This window comes from Equus caballus, chromosome 21, assembly GCF_041296265.1.
Source record: "Equus caballus isolate H_3958 breed thoroughbred chromosome 21, TB-T2T, whole genome shotgun sequence".
NCBI lineage: Eukaryota > Metazoa > Chordata > Mammalia > Perissodactyla > Equidae > Equus > Equus caballus.
Window position 1 is genome coordinate 16,488,241 of NC_091704.1, and position 23,476 is coordinate 16,511,716.

At 53.8% G+C, this 23,476-nt stretch overlaps 1 protein-coding gene across 2 annotated transcripts in view; it reads left to right on the plus strand.

Moving 5' to 3' along the window:
- The first annotated feature begins 1,303 nt into the window (after positions 1 to 1,303).
- Positions 1,304 to 23,476, plus strand: part of SIN3B (SIN3 transcription regulator family member B) — a 40,773-nt gene continuing 18,600 nt past the window's right edge. The window contains exons 1-8 of one of the 2 annotated variants that reach the window (XM_023625378.2): positions 1,304 to 1,450; positions 1,696 to 1,802; positions 3,059 to 3,212; positions 9,094 to 9,294; positions 13,683 to 13,826; positions 20,941 to 21,063; positions 22,246 to 22,335; positions 22,753 to 22,871. In XM_023625378.2, coding sequence (XP_023481146.1) covers positions 1,343 to 1,450; positions 1,696 to 1,802; positions 3,059 to 3,212; positions 9,094 to 9,294; positions 13,683 to 13,826; positions 20,941 to 21,063; positions 22,246 to 22,335; positions 22,753 to 22,871 — 1,046 coding nt within the window. In that variant the 5' untranslated portion in view covers positions 1,304 to 1,342. The remainder of the gene's footprint in view (positions 1,451 to 1,695; positions 1,803 to 3,058; positions 3,213 to 9,093; positions 9,295 to 13,682; positions 13,827 to 20,940; positions 21,064 to 22,245; positions 22,336 to 22,752; positions 22,872 to 23,476) is intronic. The other variant, XR_002802430.2, reaches the window with a different exon arrangement.

A 23,476-nucleotide genomic window follows, 5' to 3' on the forward strand; every position in this document is an offset into this window, starting at 1 on the left:
GTGTCTGTTCCAGCTGAAACTTTACATCTGTGTGTGTGATTGTTTGATTCCTACCCTTCTATGAGGGCAACAGCCTTGTCAGTCTTGGTTACGATTCTATTCCTGAAACCTAGCACAGTGCCTGGCAGATGATCATTCATTGCCAATGTATTCTCAGCTTTCCCGTACCTCTTCACATATAAAAAGATGCCCTTTGGTCATTGATTGAATGTTCATTCATTTAATAAATGCTCATTGATGTGGCTCCGTGTCAGGGATTTGTGTTAGAAATGAAGCACAAAACGCAGATGATGTACAAGGAACTATGGGAGGGCGGGGGAGGGGGAGGGTAGCTTCCTGAAGGTGGGGACATTTGAGTTGTGTTTTGAAGTATGCGTAGGTATTTTCTGGGTGATGAAGAGACAGAAGAGGGCAAAGGAAATGGTATGTGCTGAAGCATGGGACCAGGGAGCAGCCAGGCTGGGCAGGCATTGGCAGGAGGTTCTGCACAGACAGAGGGCAGCTTGCGTGGGTGGAAAATTCTGCAAGAAAAAATTCGCAAGGGCTAGGTTCTTATGGCCTTCAGCGCTGCATGTAGGTGCTTAGATTTCTCTCACAAGAAATAGGAAAACCTTGGAGGTTTGGAAGCAGCTGTGGACCCATCTCAGCTCTTGAGAGCACCGGGGCTGGGAAAACTGGATAAGAGGCTCCTGAACTGGTCTAGTTGGGAAGAGGTGGGGACAGGACTAGGGAGGTGAAGGTAGAAGGGCAGCACTAAGTCAAGAGCCATTTAGCAAAAATTCACTGGGCAGGGCCCTGAGTTATGATGCTGTGCGCCCATACCCGGTTGTCACACCAACCCTAGAAAGGAGAGGTCCACAAACATTGTTTAGTAAATATATCAGGCTCTGCAGATCTTAGGATCTGTTGCAGCTGCTCATCCTGCTGTCACAGCCGAAAAGCAGCCAGAGACGATGGCATGTAAACGAGTGGGCGTGCCTGTGTGCCAATAAAACTTTATTTTACAGACACTGAAATTTGAATGTCATAGAATTTTCACGTGTCACGAAATAGTCTCCTCTCTTGGACTTTTTCCAACTTAAAAAAATTATAAAAGTCCTTCCGAGCCTGCTTGCGGGGCGGGACAAACGCAGAAGCAGGTCTTGGTTTGCCGACCTGTGCTACATAAAGTACGTACTGTGTTGGTTAGGATTTCAGCCTTAGGGACAAGATCCCAGAGAGAGGCCCTCAGCAGCCCCGCCCCCTCCTTGACGTAGGCAAGCCCCGCCTCCAGGGTGGAGCCTGCGCGTGCGCGGCCGGCTCTCGGGGGGGGGCGGGGCGGGCCGCGGCTCCGACTTCCAACATGGCGCACGCTGGCGGTGGCGGCGGCGGGGGCCCCGCGGGCCGGGGGCTGAGCGGCGCCCGCTGGGGTCGCTCGGGCTCCGCGAGCCACGAGAAGCTGCCGGTGCACGTGAGTGGCGCCCCCGCCCTCCCTCGGGGACCCCGTTGTCTGGCCCCCGCAGGCCTGCGCTCCCCACCCGAGCCCCGCCCGGCCCCGTCTCGGCCTCCTCTCCGCGCAGCCCGGGACCCCGGACCCCCGACACTCGACCTCTCACCTCGGGCCCTCCGAGCCGCGGCCCCACCCCCTCCCCGGCAGGGACCCCCGACCCGTCCTCCGCCGACCGCGGCCCACCGCGACCCTCCCCCTCCCTGCAGGTGGAGGACGCCCTCACCTACCTGGACCAGGTGAAGATCCGCTTTGGCAGCGACCCTGCCACTTACAACGGCTTCCTGGAGATCATGAAGGAGTTCAAAAGCCAGAGGTACCCGCGGGGCCCCCTCCCCGAGGGGCCGCCCTGGGCCGCAGGCGGGCCCAGCCGGGTGGGAGCCCCCAGCCCCGCCGCCCCCAGGCCGAGTGACCTTGTGCAGGTCGTCGAACGTCTCGGAGCCTCCGTTCCTTCTTCTAAAAGGCGGGATTGGAGAGTCCCCCCTTGTGGAGCTGTTGTGGGCCTTCCTGGAACGAGGACAGGGATCGGGGAGAGGAGAGCGAGGCGAGTCCCGCAACCGCAGGGTCGGATCCTGTCTTTAACTCAAAATGTTGGTTTTCAAATGAATTTTGTTCATTAAGGATTTTTTTAAGTTAATTTTGATTTTTTTTTTCAAGCACTGTGACAAAATGTTATTTATCTTGTTTACTGAATGTTTTGGCACCCTCTCCCCCTCAAATCTTATCCCCGAGGTGAGTGCCTCCCTGGGCTCACCCTCCTCTCAGCCCAGCTTCAAGTCATGTGCAAAATATGCCTGGTGAGGGACCTGGCACACAGAAAGGATTGAAAGCACATTGGCTGTTTTTTGTGGGCGCAGAATCAGGAGGGTTAGAGATAGATGGGGGAGCTCATGATCATGCCCTTGTTTGACAGGAGGCTCAGTGAGGCTTCGAGTAGGCGGGGGGCTTGCCCAGACCCACCTTAGGGGCAAAGGCAGGACTGGAACTCAGGCCCTCTGACTCTAGATTCTCCACTGTCACATCCCCACCATGCTCCTGCCCCCTCTGAGGAAATGGGGCAGGGATGGGCAGGTTTCCTTCCACAGGTGGGATGCTAAGGCCTTGAGCCTTGACTGCAGCCATGAGGGAGACACCCACACTTGCAGGACCTTTGGTCTTTATGCATTGCGATCTGTTGCTGGGATCAACTCCTGTGTCATAGTTGATCCCTAATTCATACGAAATGAAGGAATTTATCACATCACTTAGAGGGCTTTGGCCTCTTGCCACTTCTTGAAGTCCAGGACTGGCACTTGCTCTCCTGACATTTTCAGAACCAGGCTCGCGTGCTTGGAGTATTTTGGGAAGCTGTGTTGTGTAGATATTTTGTGGTTCTCGCCAGGAGGGCACAGGAGCCCAGGCCTGGCTGCTCTGAAGTTAGATCACTGCCCACAGAATCATACCAGTCACGTTTTCTGGTGCTCGTGGTCAGTCCAGAAGCTGGTTACAGGGCACCGTCAAGGGAATTGGGAGTAGATTCGCTTTTAATTTGCTCCCCAAGACACTTTTGCCCGCTCCTGTTCTCTGTTCCAGCATCGATACTCCTGGAGTCATCCGACGTGTCTCGCAGCTCTTCCACGAACACCCAGACCTCATCGTTGGATTCAACGCCTTCCTCCCCCTCGGGTACAGAATTGACATTCCCAAGAACGGCAAGTTAAACATACAGTCGCCTCTGTCGAGCCAGGTATGCGGCGGCAGTGGTTTGAGGGATCTCGGCCTCCACGCGGCCCACCCTGCTGCTCAGGGTGGGTGGTGGGGCTCGGGTATGTCACTGAGAGAAAGCCAGTGAAGGGCCAGTCTTTTTCTAGGCGTGCTGATCACCTCTAGCACAAATCAAAATAGATCGAAACACCTGCACAGGCAGCCTCTGCATCCTGAATTGATCTGTTTGGAGGGTTTAAATCAAGAGTGGATGTGTTTGTGTGTGGCTGGGAGGCATTCTTCTAACACGGGTTTCTGTCCGGTCAGAGTAATGGTGTCCATGGTTGCCGAGGGATTGGCTCAAGCTTTCCCTGTGAGGGTACTTGGCAGGCCACGCTTGTACTTGGGCACGTGGTCCCTCTGGTCACTCTTGGTGCCACCCACAAAATAAAGCAGTTGAGATGCGTGTATGAGTGGCTGTTCTTATTGTCGCTGTGCTTCCCTGGATTGTCAGCGGGGCACAAGCTCAGGCTTGTGGCATCGGTCCTTCTCTCTCGGGTAACAGCTTAGCTCTGCAGTCCCTTCTTGATTGAGCTCACCAGGCCCCCTGAGGAAAAGAAAGCCTATTTGAGCTTTACTTTTCTAGGATAACCCTTGTCTTTTTTCTCCGCCTCCCGCCCTGTTGCCATTTAAGGCAAAATGTTTTGCTGCAGGGGGGTGGGGGGTCCCTGTCCAGTGCATTGGGGATGTTTAACAGCATCCCTGACTCTACCCACTAGGCCCTCACCCAGTAGAGACAGCCAAAAATGTCACCAGACATTGCCAAGTGTCTCCTGGGGGCAACCCCCCCAGGGGTTTTAATAGCGAAGGTAAAACTCTGTGTGGGAAGCACTCTGTAGGTTTCTCCTGCTGAGGGAGGTTGCAGTGGCCTATCAATTAGGAAGGCAGGATTGGAAAGAGAACGGTGAGATGACGATGTGGCAGCAGCTGGTTCCTCTCTGAGGGGGACTCGCACGTCAATTCTGCCTTTTCTCTACGCAAGGCAGGCGCCACCATCAGCATGCCGTCTCATTAAAGCCGAGGAGTGCGTCTCAGTTTTAAAAAGGAACTTTGAAGCGTGCAGCCCCTGAATTCCAAGGAGCTTCCCTTTCACGTTTGCAAATGGAGCCGCAGGATCCAGAAGCAGGGATCAAAGCCTTAGCAGGGCTGATCTTCGCTCATCCCAGCTGGAGAGGAACCCAGCTGGTTTGCAGCTGCGGCGGGGAACACTGGAGTCTGAGGCGCCCATCATGCTGGGTGTCATTACTGTCGCTTGCTGAGAAAGAGCTGAGACGAAGACCCACACTGCGCTCTGCCTGTGCAGGTCACCTTTCTTAATCCCTGACTGTCGGGGTCACTCCGCTCTTGGGGCTGGGTCTCAATGGGAGCTGCGCTGTGCTTCCATTCGGAGGTGGCCCTCTCCCTAAATAGCCACGGGCCCTTGCTGTCCTGCACGCAGGTGGAGCGCTCTTGTGGAAACAGCCAGTCTTGTCTCCCCTGGCTGGCTCAGGTGACGGAGGTCCATTGACGTGGAGAAAGGTGATGAGAGCTTTCACATGGCCGCCCCCTCCGGGGCTTGAGAGTCTTGCTGCCGCCCGGGAGCAGCCATACCTCGCCCCCTTCCTCAGCCGCCCACTCGGTTTCCGTCAGCATCCGCAGACCTGCCAGGTTCCCAGCCCCGCTTCTCAGCAGTCCTCATGCCAGGCACGGACGAGAGGGCCTCTTGGCTTCCTGGAGTCCTTTGTGAGGCCACGGTGGCCTGAGAACTTTCCAGAGCTCCCCACACATCAATGCTTTGATGATTTTTTTTGTTGGTGTTTCTAGCTTCACTAGTTTGAAGTACAGCTTTGTTTTTTTCATTTTTCATCCCGTCATGAGTCTTGTCAAGTACAGACAAGGAGGGAGTAGCTCTTAGGTGCTGAGGAAGAGAAGTAGGGGAGTCCCAGCCTTTGGGGAGCCCTTTGTGCAGGGTTTCTAGCCTCGGCACTGTTACCATTGGGGCCAGATTGCTCCTTCTCCTGGGGGCTGTCCTGCGCACTGTGGGGTGCTGAGGGCAGCCCTGGCCTGCGCCCACCCGGTGCCAGGAGCAGCCCCTCCCTTAATGTGACTACCTGAAATGTCTCCAGACATCTGCCAAGTGTCCCCTACGGGGCAAAGTCGCCCCCGAGAACACTAGCCTGGAAGGGGAGACAGACAGACGGGTGACAGGAGGCAGGAAGTGTGGCCAGCAGAGGGAAGAATGTTCCCTTGCTGGGGCTTCGGCCTGCTGAGTCAGTGTCATTTTGGTTCTGGTCATCCAGCCCTCGGTTGTAATGTCACCTCAGAGAGCCCACTGCTCCCACTCCCATGGCATTTTCATACCACCCTGTTTTGTATATTTCAAAATAGCAAAACTAGGAAAAGAAACTTTCTTGTTGGTTTGCCGTCCCTGGCAGACTTAGTCTTCTAGATCAGGGAGGACCCTCCTCTGGCTTCTTCTCAACTGTCCCTGTTCTGAAACAGTGCCAGGCACATGACAGAGGAGCAAGACACTGGATGTTGGTAGGAAACTGATGAATCTCAGCTCTGGGTCCATTGAGGGCAGACCCTGCCTCCTGGGAGCCGGCCCTTTTGTGCTGGGCAGGGACGGCCCTCGGCTTGGACAGGTAAAGAGAGAAACCTTAGGTGCAGCTCGTGGTGAAGTGACCCGTTGCCACTCAAAGGGAGGCTCAGCGGCTCCTCTCTGGGGAGGGTCATTTGGAAGGTCAGGCGGTTCCTGGAGGGTCCCTCTGTGTTTATGTCTTAGTCGCTCAGGGAGCAGGTGCAGCCCACCTCCTCTGTGCCTGGCCCTGGGGTTTATTTGGAGTCCCAGCCCTCGGGGTGCTTGGTGGTTGAGGTGGGGCCTTGAGATATAGATGGACGAATATGAGATGTGTGAGGAGTTCAGCGCTTTGAACAAAAGACAACAGCGCAGGGTTTGAGGAGGTGCCGTGGGCAGGTGCTGAGTGAGGAGAACAGGAGCCCTGCCTGTGTCCTGGGGGCAGTCTTCCTGGTGGAGGTGTAAAGACCTGAGGTGGAATGAGAGGGTGTGCGTGAGAGATAGCCAAAAAGCCAATGAGGTTAGGTCTTGGAGCGGAGAGGGTGGGAGAGAGAGCCAGGAGCGTGGGAAGCTAGTGGAGAGTTCTGGAAAGGCCACTCTGGCTGCTGTGTGCTGGAAATGGACTGAAGGGGCAAGAGAGGATGGGGGAGGGTAAGGAGGGGCCCCATGGGAACTAGGCAGAGTAGATGGTGCTGCGGCCCAGGGGTGGGGTGTCAGTGAAAATGAGAAGTCCGGGGTGATTCCAGGATGTCTGGGCCTCTGTGTGTAGGTGGCGGCACCTGCTGTGATAAGCAAGGCTGGGGGGCAGTGGGGGTGGCGAGTGGGGGCTGCTCTGTGGAGTGTGCCATCTGAGGCATCTCGTAAATATCCAGGTGGGCTGTGTGTGCACACTCAGGTGGACGAGTCGGCCATGCAGGGCTCCTCATGTGTCTACGAGGTGTTTCTAGCTGTCCTGGACCACGCCCCCCAGGGTGGGCAGAGAAGAGAGAAGACTGGATTGTTCCAGAAGGTTTAGAGTAGGTTGTCGACGAACTATGCCCCGTGGGCCAAAGCCAGCTTGTTTTTGTATGGCCAGTGGTTTTTATGTTTTCTGAAGTTTACATTAAAAAATGTTTTAAATTGTGGTAATATTCACATAACATAAAATTCATCATTATAACCGTTTTAAAGTGTCCAATTCACAATATTCACAATATCGGGCAACCACCACCACTAATTCCAGAACATTTCTATCGCCCCAAAAGGAAGCTGTACCTCCCAGTCCTCCCCTGCCACCAGCCCCTGGCAACCACTAGTTCACTTTCTGTCTCTGTAGACTTGCCGGTTTTGGACGTTACATACAAATGGGATCCTACACTAAGTGGCCTTTTGTGTCTGGCCTTCACTCAGCTTCATGTTTTCGAGGTTCATCCTTGTTATGTCAGAGCTTCATTCCTTTTTGTGGCTTGAGTAATATTCCACCGTATGGATGGACCGCATCACGTTCATCAGTTCATCTGTCGACGGACACTTGGGTTGTTTCCCCCTTTTTACTATACTGTGAACAGTGCTGCTGTGAACATGTGTGTACAAGGATTGGTGTGAACACTTGTTTTTGATTCTTTCGGTGGATACCCAGGAGTGGAATTGCTGGGTCACGTGGTCACTGTGTATAACTTGTTAAAGAACTGCCCGGTGTGTGCCACAGGGGCTGCACCGTTACTGTCTGGCCCTTTTTGCTGGGCCCCGGTCTCCAGGGCTGGTTGTCCACCTTGTCACAGTGACCACTGCAGGGCAGTGGAGCTTGAGAATGCCCCCTTGCAGTGGGGGGCGGGGGGCTGCTCCTGGGGACCCCTCCTCTAAAGCAAACCTCAGCTCCATGGCCACTCCCTCTGTCCCTGCCATTCCTTCCAGCTCTTTCCAGCTCCTTCCACCACCAAGCCTGGGCACTCGGAAGGAATGTGAACACAGACTGCTTATGAGCTTGAGGAAGGTGATAAGCGGAAGTGTTCCCCAAGGGTCTTACAACAATTTCCACTGCCAGGGAGAAATGGTATTTAGAATTTCAAATGCTCCAGATCTTTTGCGTCTTTGCTTTCACAGCTCAGACTCTCTGGAGTTGTCTCTACACCTGCTGTCCCAGGCTGAATTGTGTGTCCCGCCCCCAAGTTCCTATGCTGAAGTCCTAATCCTCAGCACCTCAACATGTGGCCGTGTTTGGAGATAGGGTCTTTACAGAGATAGTTAAGGTACAATGAGGCTGTTAGGGTGGGCCCTGATCCCATCTGACGGGTGTCCTTATAAGAAGAGGAGGTAAGGACAGACGGAGAGACCCCAGGGATGCGGGTGCATGGAGGGCTGACCTTGTGGGGACTGAGAACATGGCTGTCTGTTAGCCAGGAGGACTCAGGAGATACCAACCCTGCTGGTACCTTGCTCTTGGCCTTCCAGCCTCCAGAACTGTGAGAAAATGCATTTCTGTTGTGTAAGCTGCCCACTCTTGGTGTTTTGTTCTGACAGCCCGAGCAGACTAGTGCAGCCACCCCATGACGGTGAGGGTGCCCGGCAGAGGTGTCTGTCATGGTGATGGCTCTGCAGTGGTTGGCAGTGGTGAGCCCTGCGTTCCCCATCCTGCTGGAGTCTGCAGGCCAGCAGTTGGTGCCAGCTGCACTGCTGGCTGCTGCAGGGGATGGAAACAGTGGACTCAATCTGTCCCCTCATCCCATCCCCCCCGGCAATGGGTGAAGCCCGCTCTCCTCCAGGCACTGTGTCCGGCAGTGAGCAAAACAGTTTCTTTGCCCTCATGGCATTTGCCATCTGGTTGGGGTGGACAGACAATAAAATAAGTAAAATATGTCACCTGTAAGAAGGTGGTACCTGCCGTGGAGAAAAACAGAGCAAGAAAGAGGCTTGGAGGGCTGGGGATGGAGTACTTTTAGTTTGGTGCAGGATGGTTCCAGAGGACTGAGACTCTGTCCAGAAAGGATTAAATAATCCACTTTTTGTAAATTTCTCCCACATGCTAACTTTTCAAAACGTAGAGTGTGTTCTTAGGGTCGACTCAGAAGGACCAGGCGGGGGTGAGTTCAGGAGACTCACCCAGGAGTGCAGACACATGAGTGCTGAGGGCGGAGGTGTGTGTTCTGTGTGGCCCTCCTGCTTCCCTCCCTGCAGGCCCCCAGGAGCGAGCTTTTCCGCATCTGGTTTCAAACTTGGCTCTGTGCTGGGTTTCGCTCGTTCTCGTACAGACAGCGGCTCTGTCTGGCTCTGCTCACCATCTGGCCCTGGTGTTGGGCCCGACAGTAACTCACTGTCGTGCTGTTGTCAGGAGAACGCGCACAACCACAGCGACTGTGCAGAGAGCTTCAAGCAGCAGATGCTGTATAAGGAGGACAAACCCCAGGCGCCCTTGGAGTCGGATTCGGTGGAATTCAACAACGCCATCAGCTATGTGAACAAGATTAAGACCCGCTTTCTGGACCACCCGGAGATCTACAGGTCTTTCCTGGAGATACTGCACACTTACCAGGTAAGAGGCCGCAAGTCATTTGTGGGGGTTCATGATGTCATTCAATATCGGGTGCGTTGGAAGCGTTCAGATTTTCTTGTCTGAATTCATGAAATCCTATAAAATTCTGACTAGCCTTTTTTTTGGTACTGTGGTAAAATATACAAAATATAAAACTTAGCATTTTAACCATTTTTAAATGGACAGTCCAGGGGCATTAAGTCTATCCACACTGTTGTACGGCCATCCCCACCATCCGTCTCCAGGACTCTCCATCTTAGGAAACTGAAGCTCCGTCCCCGTTAAACACCAACTCCCTATTCCCCCTCCCCAGCCCCTGGCACCCACCGTTCTGCTTTCTGTCTCTGTGAATTTGACAACTCTAGGGACCTCATATGAGTGCAGTCACACAGTACTTGTCTTTTTGTGTGTGACTTGTTTCCCTGAGCATAATGTGCTCAAGGTTCATCTGTGTTGTAGCATGTATCAGTTTCCTTTTTAAGGCTGCGTGACATCCCATTGTATGGATCTACCACCTTTTGTTTAGCCATTCATTTGTCGATGGACGCTTGGGTTGCTTCCACGTCTGGGCTATTGTAGATAATGCTGCTGTGAAGATGTGTGTGCAAATACCATTGGAATTCTGTTTAGTTATTTTTTTTTTTGGTGAGGAAGATTGGCTCTGAGCTAACATCTATTGCCAATCTTCCTCTTTTTGCTGAGGAAGATTGGCCCTGAGCTAATGTCTGTTGCCAGTCTTCCTCTATTTTGTATGTGAGATGCCACCACAGCATGGCTTGATGAGCAGTGTGTAGGTCCACACCCAGGTTCCAAACCTGTGAATCCTGGGCTGCGGAAGTGGAACACAGGAACTTAACACTGAGCCACTGGGCTGACCTCTGTTTAGTTTTGATTTTAATTTGCTCCTTAAGGTACCTCTGCACCCAAGAAGTACTAGGAAACACACATTAGAGAGATTGAAATAGAACCTAAGAAGACAGTCTTCTTTTCATAAGATGTGACTGTTTTTGGCAGCACAGCTACCCTTTATTTGTTCTGATTACAACTGAGCTGACAGAGATGGATGGTTGCTGCTCCTAGGAGTTCAATCTAGAGGGGAAAGAAACTTAGGGATGGATTGGGGTGGAAAAGATGGGATGCATGGAGGAGAGGTGTGTCAGGGTCAGGTTGAATCTTGACAAATCAATCAGAAGCAGCAGGCAGAAGAGTAAGGTTGAACGGTAGATGATCTGTGCGGGGAATGGCCTGTGCAAAGACCCAGGAGTCAGAGCAGACAGCTGGCTTCAGGGGACTTGGCAGGAAGTGCAGGCAGGCCGGTGGCGAAGGACATCTGTGTGTGTCATGCTAGGAGCTCGGACGTCATCCTCCAGTGCCTTTTGTTTTTCTTAGCAGCGTAACCCACTTTCGAGAGGGAAATCGGCACAAGCTTGTTAAGTGAAATAAAGGAGTGGGATCCTTTTTAACAGAAATGTTTAACAGCAGATTGATAGCATTTGCTCCCTGTAGGCTCAATGGAGCTGTTTTGTGGCGACAGACGCCTGCCATCAGCAGTACTGGTGATGAGCATGGCCCCGTTGGACTCACCACCAGCGTCTGCATGGTACTTGCACAGCATTGAGCTTCTAGCTTCTCACAGAGAAGTGGTGGCAAGTGGCGGTTGTGAATATCCGATCTGTGTGGAGGGATGATGTTTGTGGTCAGAGGGGTTTACGGATCCTTCACAGATGCCGTGGGGTCTGGAAGGGTCCTTAGGAGACTGGGACGGATCTGTTCTGTTGATGGGAGTCGGAGGGCCAGAGAAGTCACATTGTTTGTTCAAGGTCGTAGTGATGGCTGAAGACTCACTCAGAGCTTGAGTGGGAAGGCACCCTCCTTCAGCAGGCAGCTTGGTGTCCTCCAGCCAGAGCCACTGGGAGTTGGTTGGAAGTGTAGATGCCTGGGCCTCACCCTGACTTGTGACTCAGGAGGTCCAGCCTGGCATCTGCATTGTACTTTATGTTTTTTGCTGAGGAAGAGTCACCTGAGCTAACATCTGTTGCCAGTCTTGCCCTTTTTGTACGTGAGCTGCCACCACAGCTTGGCCACTGACAGCGTGGTGTAGGTCTGTCCCTGGGAACCAAACCCAAGCCGTGGAAGTGGAGTGCACCAAACTTAACCAGTAGGCCATTGGGGTCTGGCGTTTGTATTTGTTTTTTTAACTTTTTTTTTCCCTCCCCAAATCCCTCCAGTACATAGTCGTATATTTTAGTTGTGGGTCCCTCTAGTTGTGGCATGTGGGACACTGCCTCAACATGGCGTAATGAGTGGTGCCATGTCCTGGCGTTTGTATTTTAAATAAGCCCTCTGGCGACTCTGGCCTCACATCATCTGCTTCTTCAAGAGGAGCTGCAAGTCTAAATTTTTGTGTGAATTATCCTGATTCTAGAACATTGGCTTGGATTTTTAAAATACACCATGAGGGCTAAAGCAAGCAGCTCTAGGGTGAATGTGGCCATGTGTTACTATTTTTCCATCTCTCTTGGGCCTGGTTGAGACCTTAGCTCTGCCGCCTGCCCCTGCAGAGCTCTTTCCCTCACTGCCCATGCCTCAGGGCTCTGATCCATAAAATAGCCATAATGCTGGTGTGCCGACCCCTGGGTTAAACGTGGTTACCTGAGGTCATCGGTTTAAGCACAGTGCTTGCCTCGGGTCCTCTGTGCGCAGCTCTTCCCCATGGTCCAAGTTCGTACATGTGTCCTGTGTGTGTCAGCACTGCGCTCACGCGACGCATGCCTCCCTAAAAATGACCACACTCTGCGAATTCGCACCAACCCCAGGGCTTATGGGAAAACAGGGTCAGGGCACAGACAGAAATGACGGCCCCTACTAAAAACGGTAGCACCGTTGTACGTGTTAAATGGCTAAGAACAACGTGAATCCTCCAGCACATCCGCGCTTGACCTTGGAAAAGACCTGTGGTTCACATGTGCGTGTGGGTGTGGGCAGTGCCTGCCGCTCGCTTGGAGGTGCCAGGAGGACTGGGACGTGTTGTGACCCCAGACGGGGCAGGCAGGGTGGCTCCTGCCAGCTGAGGGAGCGGGCGACGCTGAGGGCTGTGTGTGCAGGAGGGTGCTGTTTCTGCATTGGCCCAGTGTTGCTTCTGGACAAAACCCTGCGTGAGCAAACTTGGACTGCGCGCTGCGCCCCGGTCGTTGCCTGGAACGGGTATTGTGCTCAAACAGATTTGCACGCTCAGAGCACGCGGTGGAGCACAACTCTCAGGGGCGAGTTCCCAGAAAGTACACCCGAGTCACACCCTGAGTGATCGTCAGCGGCGCCAGGTTCCCTCCGCCGGGTTGCCGATCCTCCTCTCCGCCTTGTGCTTGGAGAGCTCCAGGTCGCCACGTCCTCAGGGACATCGCCAGTCCTTTTCATCTTAGTCCACCTGACAAACAAGGATCCTGTGGCGGTGCTTTAAATTGTGCTTCTCCCAGCGTCTTTGGGTTGGTCGTTATTTGACATACACAGAGGTGATCTGTATTTATTGTCTGATCTGAGCGGGCTGGGTCCCTTGTCTCTTGGGCTGTCACGTGTCCCGGCAGCTTTGGGGAGGGGTGGGAAGGAGGCAGCTGTGTTATTTCCCTCCTCAGTAAGTGCTGTGTGTGCTGGGACTGAAAACGAGCTCTCTCAGGGTGCAGCGCCGGGAGACACGAGGGCGCTCGGGGAGTGTCGTGCCGTGTGCTCGGTCACGTTGTCGGGTGTGCGGTTGACAGAGACCTGAGTCAGCTGCTCTGCTTGAGGCTTCCTGCCCTCCCGCCCGGGCCCCCTCCAGTCCTCATCTCGTGCTTTAAGCTCTGGGTCAGGCTGTCTTCTTGCACCCTACCATCTTGGTGACTCTGGGTGAACAGGCCCCTCAACCTGGAAGTCCCTTCCCTTCCCTCTTCACCCTCTTCCCTTCAAGGCCCAGCACCAGCTCTGCGCCCCACCCCTGCAGCAAGATGTGCTGCTTGCCCTTGGGAGGGCTCTGGGTTCGCCGCTGACCGTGCACTTCCCCACTCGAAGGACACTCACAGGCTGGGACCAGGTCCTTCTGCGGTGCTCCTCCTGCCCAACACCGCCTCCCTCCCGGCATGGGCCCAGCCCCGGCCAAATGGCCTGTCGCGAGCTTGAGATGCACGCACACAGGTCTGTTCTCCGGAGCAGGAGGGCCTGGCCCAGGGGCCCTGCATTGTCGGCGTGGTGGCAGGCTGGGCTGCTCTCTCCTGGTGGCCCTCCTGGGCCCCCCCGGCTGAGTCTCTCTTTCGTGAGTCGGCCGTCTGTCTCCTCCACCATGGGATGCCCGAATGTCACAGCCTGCGTGCCTCATTCCTTGGCTAACGACTCGTTTTCCCTTTCTGGCCAATCGGCAGAAGGAGCAGCTGAGCACAAAGGGCCGGCCATTCCGAGGCATGTCTGAAGAGGAGGTCTTCACGGAGGTGGCCAACCTCTTCCGGGGCCAGGAGGACCTGCTCTCGGAGTTTGGACAGTTCCTGCCCGAAGCCAAGCGGTCTCTGGTGAGTACAGATCACCCACCCAGCCCAGGGGCCACGTTTTCCTCAGCCAAGATGCTGTGCCTCAGTGCCGCCCCCAGGGCCAGGCCAGGTTTGTCCACTGCCCAGGACGTGCTGGGTTCCCCCAGAAGCCACACAGGGTACAGACATCCATGGGTCCCAGTGCAGGCTCCACCTCCAAGCTGGAGCAGACCCTGGAAAGGCTTTCTCTGCACAGATAGTGCCCAGGCCACCAGGGCTGGTTTGGGAGGTGGAGGGTGTCTTCCCATGTCTGGTGTTGTCCCTGACATGCCACCCAGGACTGCAGAGCCGCCCTCTGCCTATAACCATCACCCTGTGGGAAGGGGCGGGAGGGACGGGCCCACCACTGCCCACTCTGGAGGGTCCGGGTGGGGCTGGCTGAGGGTTGTCAGTGACTGAGGGGCAGAGAACAGAGGAGGGGCCTGGGACAGGGACATAGAGGGCTCAGGCTGCCCTGCCAGCTTTTCCCCCCCAGCTGTGGCCTGAAGCCTGTGGGGCTGCACTTCCCATTTCCTCTTCTTTTATTTTCCATCAATGTAAGGCTTTTAAAAAAAAATTAAAGTAAAATTCCCGTAACGTAAAATTCATTATTTTTAAGTGAACAGTGCAGTGGCATTTAGTACATTCACAATGTTATGCAAGCGCCACCTTTATCTAGTTCCAGAACATTCCATCACCACAAAAGGAGACCCCGTCCCTGTGTCATTCCCCATCCCCCTCCTCCAGCGCATGGCACCCACCAGTCTGCTGTCTGTCCCATGGATTTGCCTGTTCTGGACATTCATGCATATTTGGAATCTCACACACTGTTTCCTTCTGTGTCTGGTTTCTCTCACTCAGCATGAGATTTTCAGGGTTCATCCATGGTGTAACATGTGTCAGAGCTTCATTGCTTTTCATGGCTGAGTAATATTCCATTGTGTGGATGGACCATGTTTTGTTTATCCATTAACCCATTGGTGGAATTTGGGTCGTTTTCGCTTTTTGGCGATTGGGAACAGTGCTGCTGCTATGCCTGTGCATATACAAGGATTGCTTGGAGTCCCTATTTTCTTTTTTTCCTTTTTTTAAAGATTGGCACCTGAACTAACAACTGTTGCCAATCTTCCTTTTTTTTTTTTTTCCCTGCTTTTTCTCCCCAAATCCCCCCAGTACATAGTTGTATATTTTAGTTGTGGGTCCTTCTAGTTGTGGCATGTGGGATGCCGCCTCAACGTGGCCTAATAAGCAGTGCCATGTCTGTGCCCAGGATCCGAAACAGCGAAACCCTGGGCTGCTGAAGCAGAGCACACGAACTTAACTGCTGTGCCACAGGGCCGGCCCCCATGGAGTCCCTATTTTCAGTTCTTTGGGTCCCTGCCTAGGAGTGGAATTACTGGGTCATATGGTAACTGTATGTTTCGCTTTTTAAGGAGCCACCAAACTCTTTTTCCACAGCAGCTGCACCATTTTACATTCTCATTAGCAACATACTAGACTTTCAGTTTCTCCACGTCATCGCCAGCACTGGTGTTTTCCTTTGTTTCTTTTAAATTCTAACCTTCGTAGGTCGCTGCGAAGTGGTATCTCGTGGTTTGGTTTGCGTCTCCCCGGTGACTGATGATGCTGAGCGTCTCGTGCTTATTGGCTGTTTGTACAGCGTCTTTGGAGAAGTCTCTGTTCAAGTCCTTCGCCCATTTTTTAGTTTCTCTGTTTGTTGTTGGATTGTGGGAGTTGTTTGTCCATTCTGGATACTAGATCCTTATCAGATATTTTCCTCCATGAGGTAGGTTTTCTTCTCACTTTGTTGTTAATGTCGTTTTGCACATAAATTTTTAGTTTTGATTAAATCCAGTTGTCTATTTTTTTTCTTTGATTGCTCATGCTTTTAGTGTCAAATCTAAGAATCCGTTGCCAAATCTGAGGTCAGGAAGATTTCTCCCTGTGCTTTCTTCTAACAGTTTTAGCTCTTACATTTAGGTTTTTGGTCCGTTTTGAGTTAATTTTCGGATGTGCTGTGAGGGAGGGTCCAGCCTCATTCTTTTGCATGTGGAGATCCGGTCGGCCCGATACCGTTGAAGAAACTGTTCTGTTCCCACTGAAGGGTCTTGGCGCTGCTGTTGAAAATCGTTTGTCCGTATCTGTGTGGGTTTATTTCTGGACTCTCAGTTCTAGTCCGTTGATCTCCTTGTCTGTCCTTGCCAGTGACACAGTCCTGATTGCCGTGACTTTGTAGTAAGTTTGCAGTCAGGAAGTGTGAGTCCCCCAACTTTGTTCTTCTTTTTCAAGATTGTTTCGGCTTTTTGGGGTCTCTTGCAATTCCATAAGAATTTGAAGATCGGCTTTTCCATTTCTGCGAAAAAGGCTGTTGGGACTTTGATAGGATCCCACTGAGTCCTTAGGTCGCTTTGGGGAATATTGCCATCATAGCAGTCTTACGTCTTCCGGTCCGTGAACACGGGGCATCTTCGCATTTGTTTAAATCTTCATTCATTTCTTTCAGGAACGTTTTGTAGTTTCTAATGTACGTGTCTTGCACCTCCTTGATGAAGTTTATTCCCAAATGTCTTATTCTTTTTGATGCCGTAGCAAATGGAATTGTTTTCCTCATTTCATTTTTGGATGGTTCATTGTGAGTCTGTACAAATACCACTGCTTTTTGTGTGTAGATTTTGTACCCTGCAGTTTTGCTGAGCCTGTTTGTCAGCTTTAACAGTTTTTGTGCGTTCCTTACGATTTCCTACATGTCACATCATGCCATCTGCTAACGGAGAGTTTTCCTTTTTCCTTCCCAATTTCAATACCTTTTCTTCCTTTTCTTTTTGGCCTAATTCTGGTGGCACCTCCAGTGCTGTGTTGAGTGGAGGTGGTGAGAGCGGCAGCTGTTCTTGTTCCTGATCTCAGGAGAAGAGCTTTCCGCCTTTCACCGTCGGGTGTGCTGTGAGCTGTGGGTTCCTCCTAAACGCCCCTGATCATGTTGGGGAAGTGCTGTTCTGTTCCCAGTGTGTTCACTCTTCTGTTTCCTCTTTTCGTACTTCCCCTGTGCCCTTGATCATGACTTGGGCTGTGAGCACACGAGAGCCTGCCTCGCGCCACCCCCATGCGTCCGTTGCCCCCGCCCCCCGCTCTCTGGGTCCTGCTTCTGAGTGAAGATGCAGCAGGGGCAGGGCACGGGGCACTGGGGCTCGGAGGGAGTGGCTTGGGGAGCAACAGGAGTCCAGGTTTGGGTGCTGTCAAGACTCTTGGTCGAGTCAGCAGACTTCCAATGCGTGGCCGGGGCTCGTCCCTGCCTTGCTGTCTCCAGGACATGGAACGCTGTCCCTAAGCCGCACCTGGAAACACTTCCTGACTCAACGTCGGAGAAACCCGCTGCCCGTCTTTGGGGCTGACATCAAGTCCCAGAGCTGTAGCTCATCCTTCCCACCTGCCTGCAGTCTGGGGCGTCCTTGGGGGCAGGGCCGAGCACCGTGAGCACACAGACCAGCCTCCACGCTCGCTCAGCCTCCTCGGGCCCAGCACGCGGCATCACCTCCCGGGCCTCGTTTCCTGCTCTCTTGCGTGGGCATGACTGGCTCTCTTGCTCAGGTGGGGACTTGACAGCTATTGACCTTAAAGTGCTTCGCACAGGGCCTGATCCGTGCTCAGTGCTCTAGAAAGAGCAGCTGTGGTTGTTCAGGAAAAGCAGGCGTAGAATCCGACTAGTTGCCTCATCCTTCCTCCGAGGGTCAGCATCCTCCCAGAATGTTTGCTCCAGGCGGACAGGGCCTCCTTCTCAGTCCTCGGCACCAGCCTGCTGCCTGGCCTGTGGGAGGCCCTCAGGGAGTACCTGGGGCAGGTTGAATGAAGCCCTTGTCTGGAATCCCTCCAGGGACGGGGAGCTCACCCCTGCCAAAAGTGTCCGCACTAGGCCTCTCAGCCAAGCCCACTTCCACGTGGCCCTGTCCTTATGTCCGGCTTACTCCTCCGAGTCCTCTGTCGGTCCCGTGTGTCTGTCTGAAGTTCAGAATCCCTCCTTGGCTTTTATATCCCTTTCCCAAGTAATGTCCTTCCCAGTCCTGGCATCACTCCCGTCTTCCTCCTCTGTCCACGCCCCTGCTTGTCGCAGGCTCTCCTCACGGGCTCTGGGGCCAGTGGCTGAGGAGCAGAGGGTCTTAGCCCCTCCCTCCGTCCTCGCACCCTCTTGTGTCGGTGCAGCCGGAGGCACTCGGGCTCGGCCTCCCCCATAGCCCACGCTGGGTGGTGTCACTCGCTGCAAAGCCCCGTCCCACCCCTGTGAAAGCTTGGTGGATTTTCTTCGGGTCCCGTCCTCTTGAATGTGGGTCTCGTGTCTCAGCTCTGACCTTGTTGTCAGCTGGGAGATGGGCACACGTGGTGCTTTGTCACCTCCCACTGCAGAAGCCTCAGCTCCCTCATGGGGGAATGGTGATGAGGACATCTTCCCTTAGGCCGGTTGGAAGATTCCTCAGCCAGGTGCCTGGCTGGGGCGAGCCCGGGGCTGTGAGGGGGAAGGGAGCCCTGGCTGTTCCACGGGGGGCAGCGCCACAGGTGCTTGGTAGCTGGTGACGCTGGCGGTCTGCTCTGCTCGCCCTGCTCTGTGGTGTTCGGCAAGGTGGCCTCGGTTCCTTGAATTTCACCCTGGCCAGGACTCTTCAGGTGCTAGTTGGGGGAAGCGAGTGGAGCCCCTCGTCCTCTCGTGGCTGTGGTCTCGGTGCCCCCTGCTGGGCATAACTCTGAATTTGCCAAGTTGAACACTGACAGCACCTGCCCTAAAAAATAAGCATTTCCCTCAGAAAACTGCCTGCCCGCACCGTTTCTTTAAATGACACCTTAGCACGTCAGCACGGTTCCTTAGTGTGCATTGGGTACTTAGAGCTATCTTATACTTTTAAAAGACTGAATCAATTCTTTTAAATTACTAGAAACCTATATGTAATCTGTTGCATAAACTGATCTTGTATTGATGATCCTTTATATTAATGTCTGGGTTTCTGTTAAAACTGCAGGAAAAAGAAACTAAAGATGAAATTTGATATTGTCCTGATTAAACTTGACCGTTTGACCTGCATCGGTGTCGGCAGACTGCCTGTAGAGGGCCGCTCGGCCTCTGCCACAGATCGCTCTGCGGCTGTCGCCGGGAAAGCGGCCGCGACCCAGAGTTCGCAATGGTCATGGCTGTGTGCCAGTAAAACTGTTTACAAAAACAGGCAGCGTGGTGACTAAGCCAGCCCTAGCCAGTGGTCTTTGGGGTCCATCTAGCTCAAGCACTCACAAATTGGGACATTTAACTAAAAAATAAGAGCTGTCTGAACTGTTAGGGAAAGATGGGTGATATGGAGCTTGCCTTCCAGCTTGAGAGCCTGGCTAGGCGAGCGGTGGCTTTCCCCGTCAGCTCCCCGGTCCCACTCAGCACGTCGTTCCGTCCGCCGCCGCCTCATTTAGGAGCAGTGTTTGCGCCTTGTCTGGGATCAAAAGCAGAAAGGCCACTGAGTGTCGCTATGTGGATGTGAATTTTTCCCCCTCAGCTTCTTGGGATAGCTTTGCATCTTTGAATAACTGCTCTCCAAATAAGTTTAGTCTCCTAAGGGACAGATTTTGCTTATAGTTAAAAGATAGGTCTTGGACTGGCCTGGTGGCGCAGCGGTTAAGTGCGCGCGTTCTGCTTTGGCAGCCCAGGGTTCACCAGTTCAGATCCCGGGTGCGGACATGGCACAGCTTGACACGCCATGCTGTGGCAGGCGTCCCACATATAAAGTAGAGGAAGATGGGCATGGATGTTAGCTCAGGGCCAGTCTTCCTCAGCAAAAAGAGGAGGCTTGGCAAAAAATGTTAGCTTAGGGCTAATCTTCCTCAAAACAAAAAAGATAGGTCTTTATTATTGTCATTATAATTATAAAAATAGTGTGTGCTCATGAGAAAAATCAACCATCAGTAGGAGTGTCAAGTATGAGAAGTAACCTTCCTCCTTGCGTCAGTTTCTCAGTCACTCTCTCAGAGTGAAGCACTTACAAGAGTCTCATATTAGGTATCTTTCCAGGAATTTTCCTCTGCGTGTGCAAACAAATGTTCATCCTCAAAAAAAACTAAATGGCATCCTGTTTGTTCTGATGCTAGGGTTTTTTTTCTGTTTTGTGTAACAACGTGTGAGGTATGCCTGTCCACAGCAGGGACACAGACGCAGAGCTAGCCCGTACCTGATAGGTGTTGGCTGCTGGGTTTGGAGGCGCCATGGCCTGTTCACCCAGCCGTGCTCTGAGCCGACAGCACGCCCTCCCTGGGGTCTCCGCATCCAGGTCCTGTGGTAAGGGGACTGGGAACACGGCGGGGTGATTGCAATGTGCCTCCTGGCCCTGCGCACGGCCCACAGAAGAGCCGAGGTCTGCCTGCCTTCCCCCTCTGCCCTCCAGCTTTGCGACACATTCACATAGGTGGACATCCTGGATAGATTCTTCCAGAACCGTTCTTGGTAAATATTGCCAACGCCCTGTAGAAGCCCCACTTGGGACAAGCGTCCCTGATCTGTTCATCGTTGGCTGGCGTAGAGCCTGGGAGGACCAATGACAAACCCCCCACCGCGTAATGTTGCTGCCCCGAGACATTTTTTCTCATTCATAGGAAAGAGTACAGACTTGGCTGGAGTCCCCGAGGGACCTGGTGGCCGTCCGCTGCTTCCTCTTGCTGCCAGGGCTTTGCGAATGCCAGTCCCCTGCTTGAAATGCGTTTCCTTTCTGTGGTGCACTCACACACATGGTCGGAGCCCCCTTGTCAGTGGTCTGCTGGGTGAGCCCCCACAGGCCCAGGCCCTGCCTCGATGTCTCCCCTGAGCCCTCCTTCACCTGTCAGGACCCTCGTCTGTCTCAGCCTTCTGTGAGCCTTCTCCCAGCTCATGCTGTTAGACATGGTGATCTGGGCACACAGGTCTCTCCCCCAGTAACGAGAGCGTCTCGAGACCAGACCCACCTAGCATGTAGACAGGGCCCTGGCCCATGGCGGGCAGCGATTGCTGGCACCGTGGGCTGAGGTGAAGGCGGTTCCATGGGCTCAGACACATCGGGGACCCGCACTGTGGGCCTGGCCTCGTCTCTCCAGCACTCACTACCTCCCATGTCTGTGTCCTCAGTTCACAGGAAATGGGCCGTGCGAGGTGAACAGTGTCCAGAAGAGCGAGCACGAGAAGAATCTGGAGCACAGCAAAAAACGCTCTCGGCCCTCACTTCTCCGTCCCGTGTCTGCGCCCGCCAAGGTAACCGTCAGCCGTGTGCATAGATGTCCATGTATGGGGACACCCAGTGGCCTGGTCTTCTCTGTAGATGACCTGGGAAGCACTGTGCAGAGGCCCGGGGCAGGGGGCCACATCTCGATCCTGGTCTGGCTTGAAATGCGTCACCTGTGGGACTTGGGAAGTTGGCTCACCTCTAAGGTGCCATTTACTCGTTCCCCTTGGCTTGTGTGATTGTTGCGAGAAGGAGTGTTAGCTCCTCCCACAGAAATGGTATATGCTGATCAGTCTGCTCCTTTTCACCATCATGACTCTTTCACTAGCAGGGCCACCATGTACAGTTGTGCAGGTTGGTCACTGCACAAGGCGCCTTGCTGAGGGGTGAAAGGGGCTGAGATCCAGCTCCTGTAGCACTCATCATGGTAGTGATTTTCTAATCCCATCATTCCGTGTGCACTTACTGGTTGTCTTCCTAGTGTAAAGAAGAGCTTTCTCTTCATTCTCATTTACTTAGTTACATACATCAATATGGACTCAGGGTTACAACCCATGGCTGTCATTGTTTGTCCTGATGCCTGAACTGTCTCAGTTTGGGCCAGTGGGGCCCCTTTGGGCTGGCTCCTGTGTCCTCTGTGACATGTCACCATCGTTCTCAGGCGCTGGGGAGATGGTTTTGTAGCCTCCTCGATGCCCCAGGAGAACAGCCAAGTTCAGGTCCAAGTCCAGTTTAGACAGAAGTCTTTGCAGAGATCTAAAACCCAGGCTTCTGCGGGATCATCTTGTCCCCTTCCTGTACCCTTCCTGTTACCTTCATGGCCCACGGGACAAAACGACCCAGGCAGGGAGGAGGTTTCTGATGTTGTATCCAGGGACGCCTCTCCCTTGCTGCTCTAACTTTATGATGCTCCCGTCTGTTATCAAAAGCCCTTCCCTGCCAAGGTTGAGGCCCCAGAGCGTGGGCTGGCGGTGGTGTGCCCCTCACCCTTCACTAAGTCACAGAGGCAGAGGTGGGTGATTCTCAAAGGACTAGGCTGCTGTCATGGCCGCCCTTCCCTGAGAAGTCCATCCCAGGGGTCTGGGCAGACCTCATCCAGTGTCCCGTGGCGAGTCCATTGATGGCTCCATGTTGGCCACGTTAAGACTCACAGAGACAGACAGGCTGCCGGGGATGCACAGGGCATTGACAGCCAGGATTTCTTTCCGCAGAAGAAAATGAAACTCCGTGGTACCAAAGACCTGTCCATCGCCGCCGTGGGCAAGTACGGGACCCTGCAGGAGTTCTCCTTCTTTGACAAGGTGAGCGTGTGGGCCGCTGGCCTCGCCCGGTGCACAGCTGCAGGGCGGGGGCTCCCAGGAGGGGAGCAGAGAGTGTAGGGAGCTCTGGGGTGGGGAAGGAGTGTGAAAGCCGTCATGGGCGGGGGCAGCGTGGTGGTCAGGTGGGAGGGGGAGCTCAGAGCCGAGCCGGGCTCATGGTACGCACCTGCCACTCCTCCGTTGGGTGGCTTCTCTAAAGCAGGGGTGGTGCTGGGGCTCCCGCCAGGGTCAGTGGGCAGTGCCAGCAAGGTGGCCCCGTGCATGGGCTGTCTCAGCTGCGAACTGCTGCCTGGAGAGCGGTGCCTGCAGACCACAGCCGGTCGCTTTCGAGCACGCCTGTGTTGGTGAGCTAGTGATGTCGGAGCCGAGGGCGCAGGGGCCTGAGCCGCTCTCCCGCAGGTCCGCAGGGTGCTGAAGAGCCAGGAGGTGTACGAGAACTTCCTCCGCTGCATCGCGCTCTTCAACCAGGAGCTGGTGTCTGGCTCCGAGCTCCTCCAGCTCGTCAGCCCGTTTCTAGGGTGAGTGACACTTCCCCTGCAAGTTGGCCCTTCTCCACACTCCGTCCATCCTGCTTTTTGTTGTTGTTTTCGAAAAACGCCACATGCTTTTTACAATTGTGTCTTTAAAGTGAAATGGGTGTCATTATCGATTCACTTGCAGCTGTAAGAAAGAACACAGAAAGATCCTGGGACCGTCCCCCCAAGGTGACATCTGTAGTCAGCATCACAGCCCAGATGTTGACACTCACGTAACCCACCCGTCTTTTCAGGTTTCCTATTTCGCTAGTACCCCTGTGTGTGTGTGTGTGTTTATTTGTATGTGACTACACGACTGTCACCTGTGAAGGTTCCGAGTCACCATCACAGTTGAGATACTGAGCAGCTTCAGAACCGCAAGGCTTCTTGTGTTGACCTTTACTCCCGCGTCCACGTGCCTCCCACCCCCCAGCCCCGCAGCAGCCACTCGCCTGTGCTGCATCTCTCAAACTTCTGTAAGAAAAGCGTTAGAGAAACGGACTCATGCCGTGTGCAACCTCCAGGGTCGGCTGTTTTCACCTGGCATAATCCTCTGCAGTCACTTGATGTCTGCTTTTGAAAATTCTCACTGTCAGAAATTGCAGGAA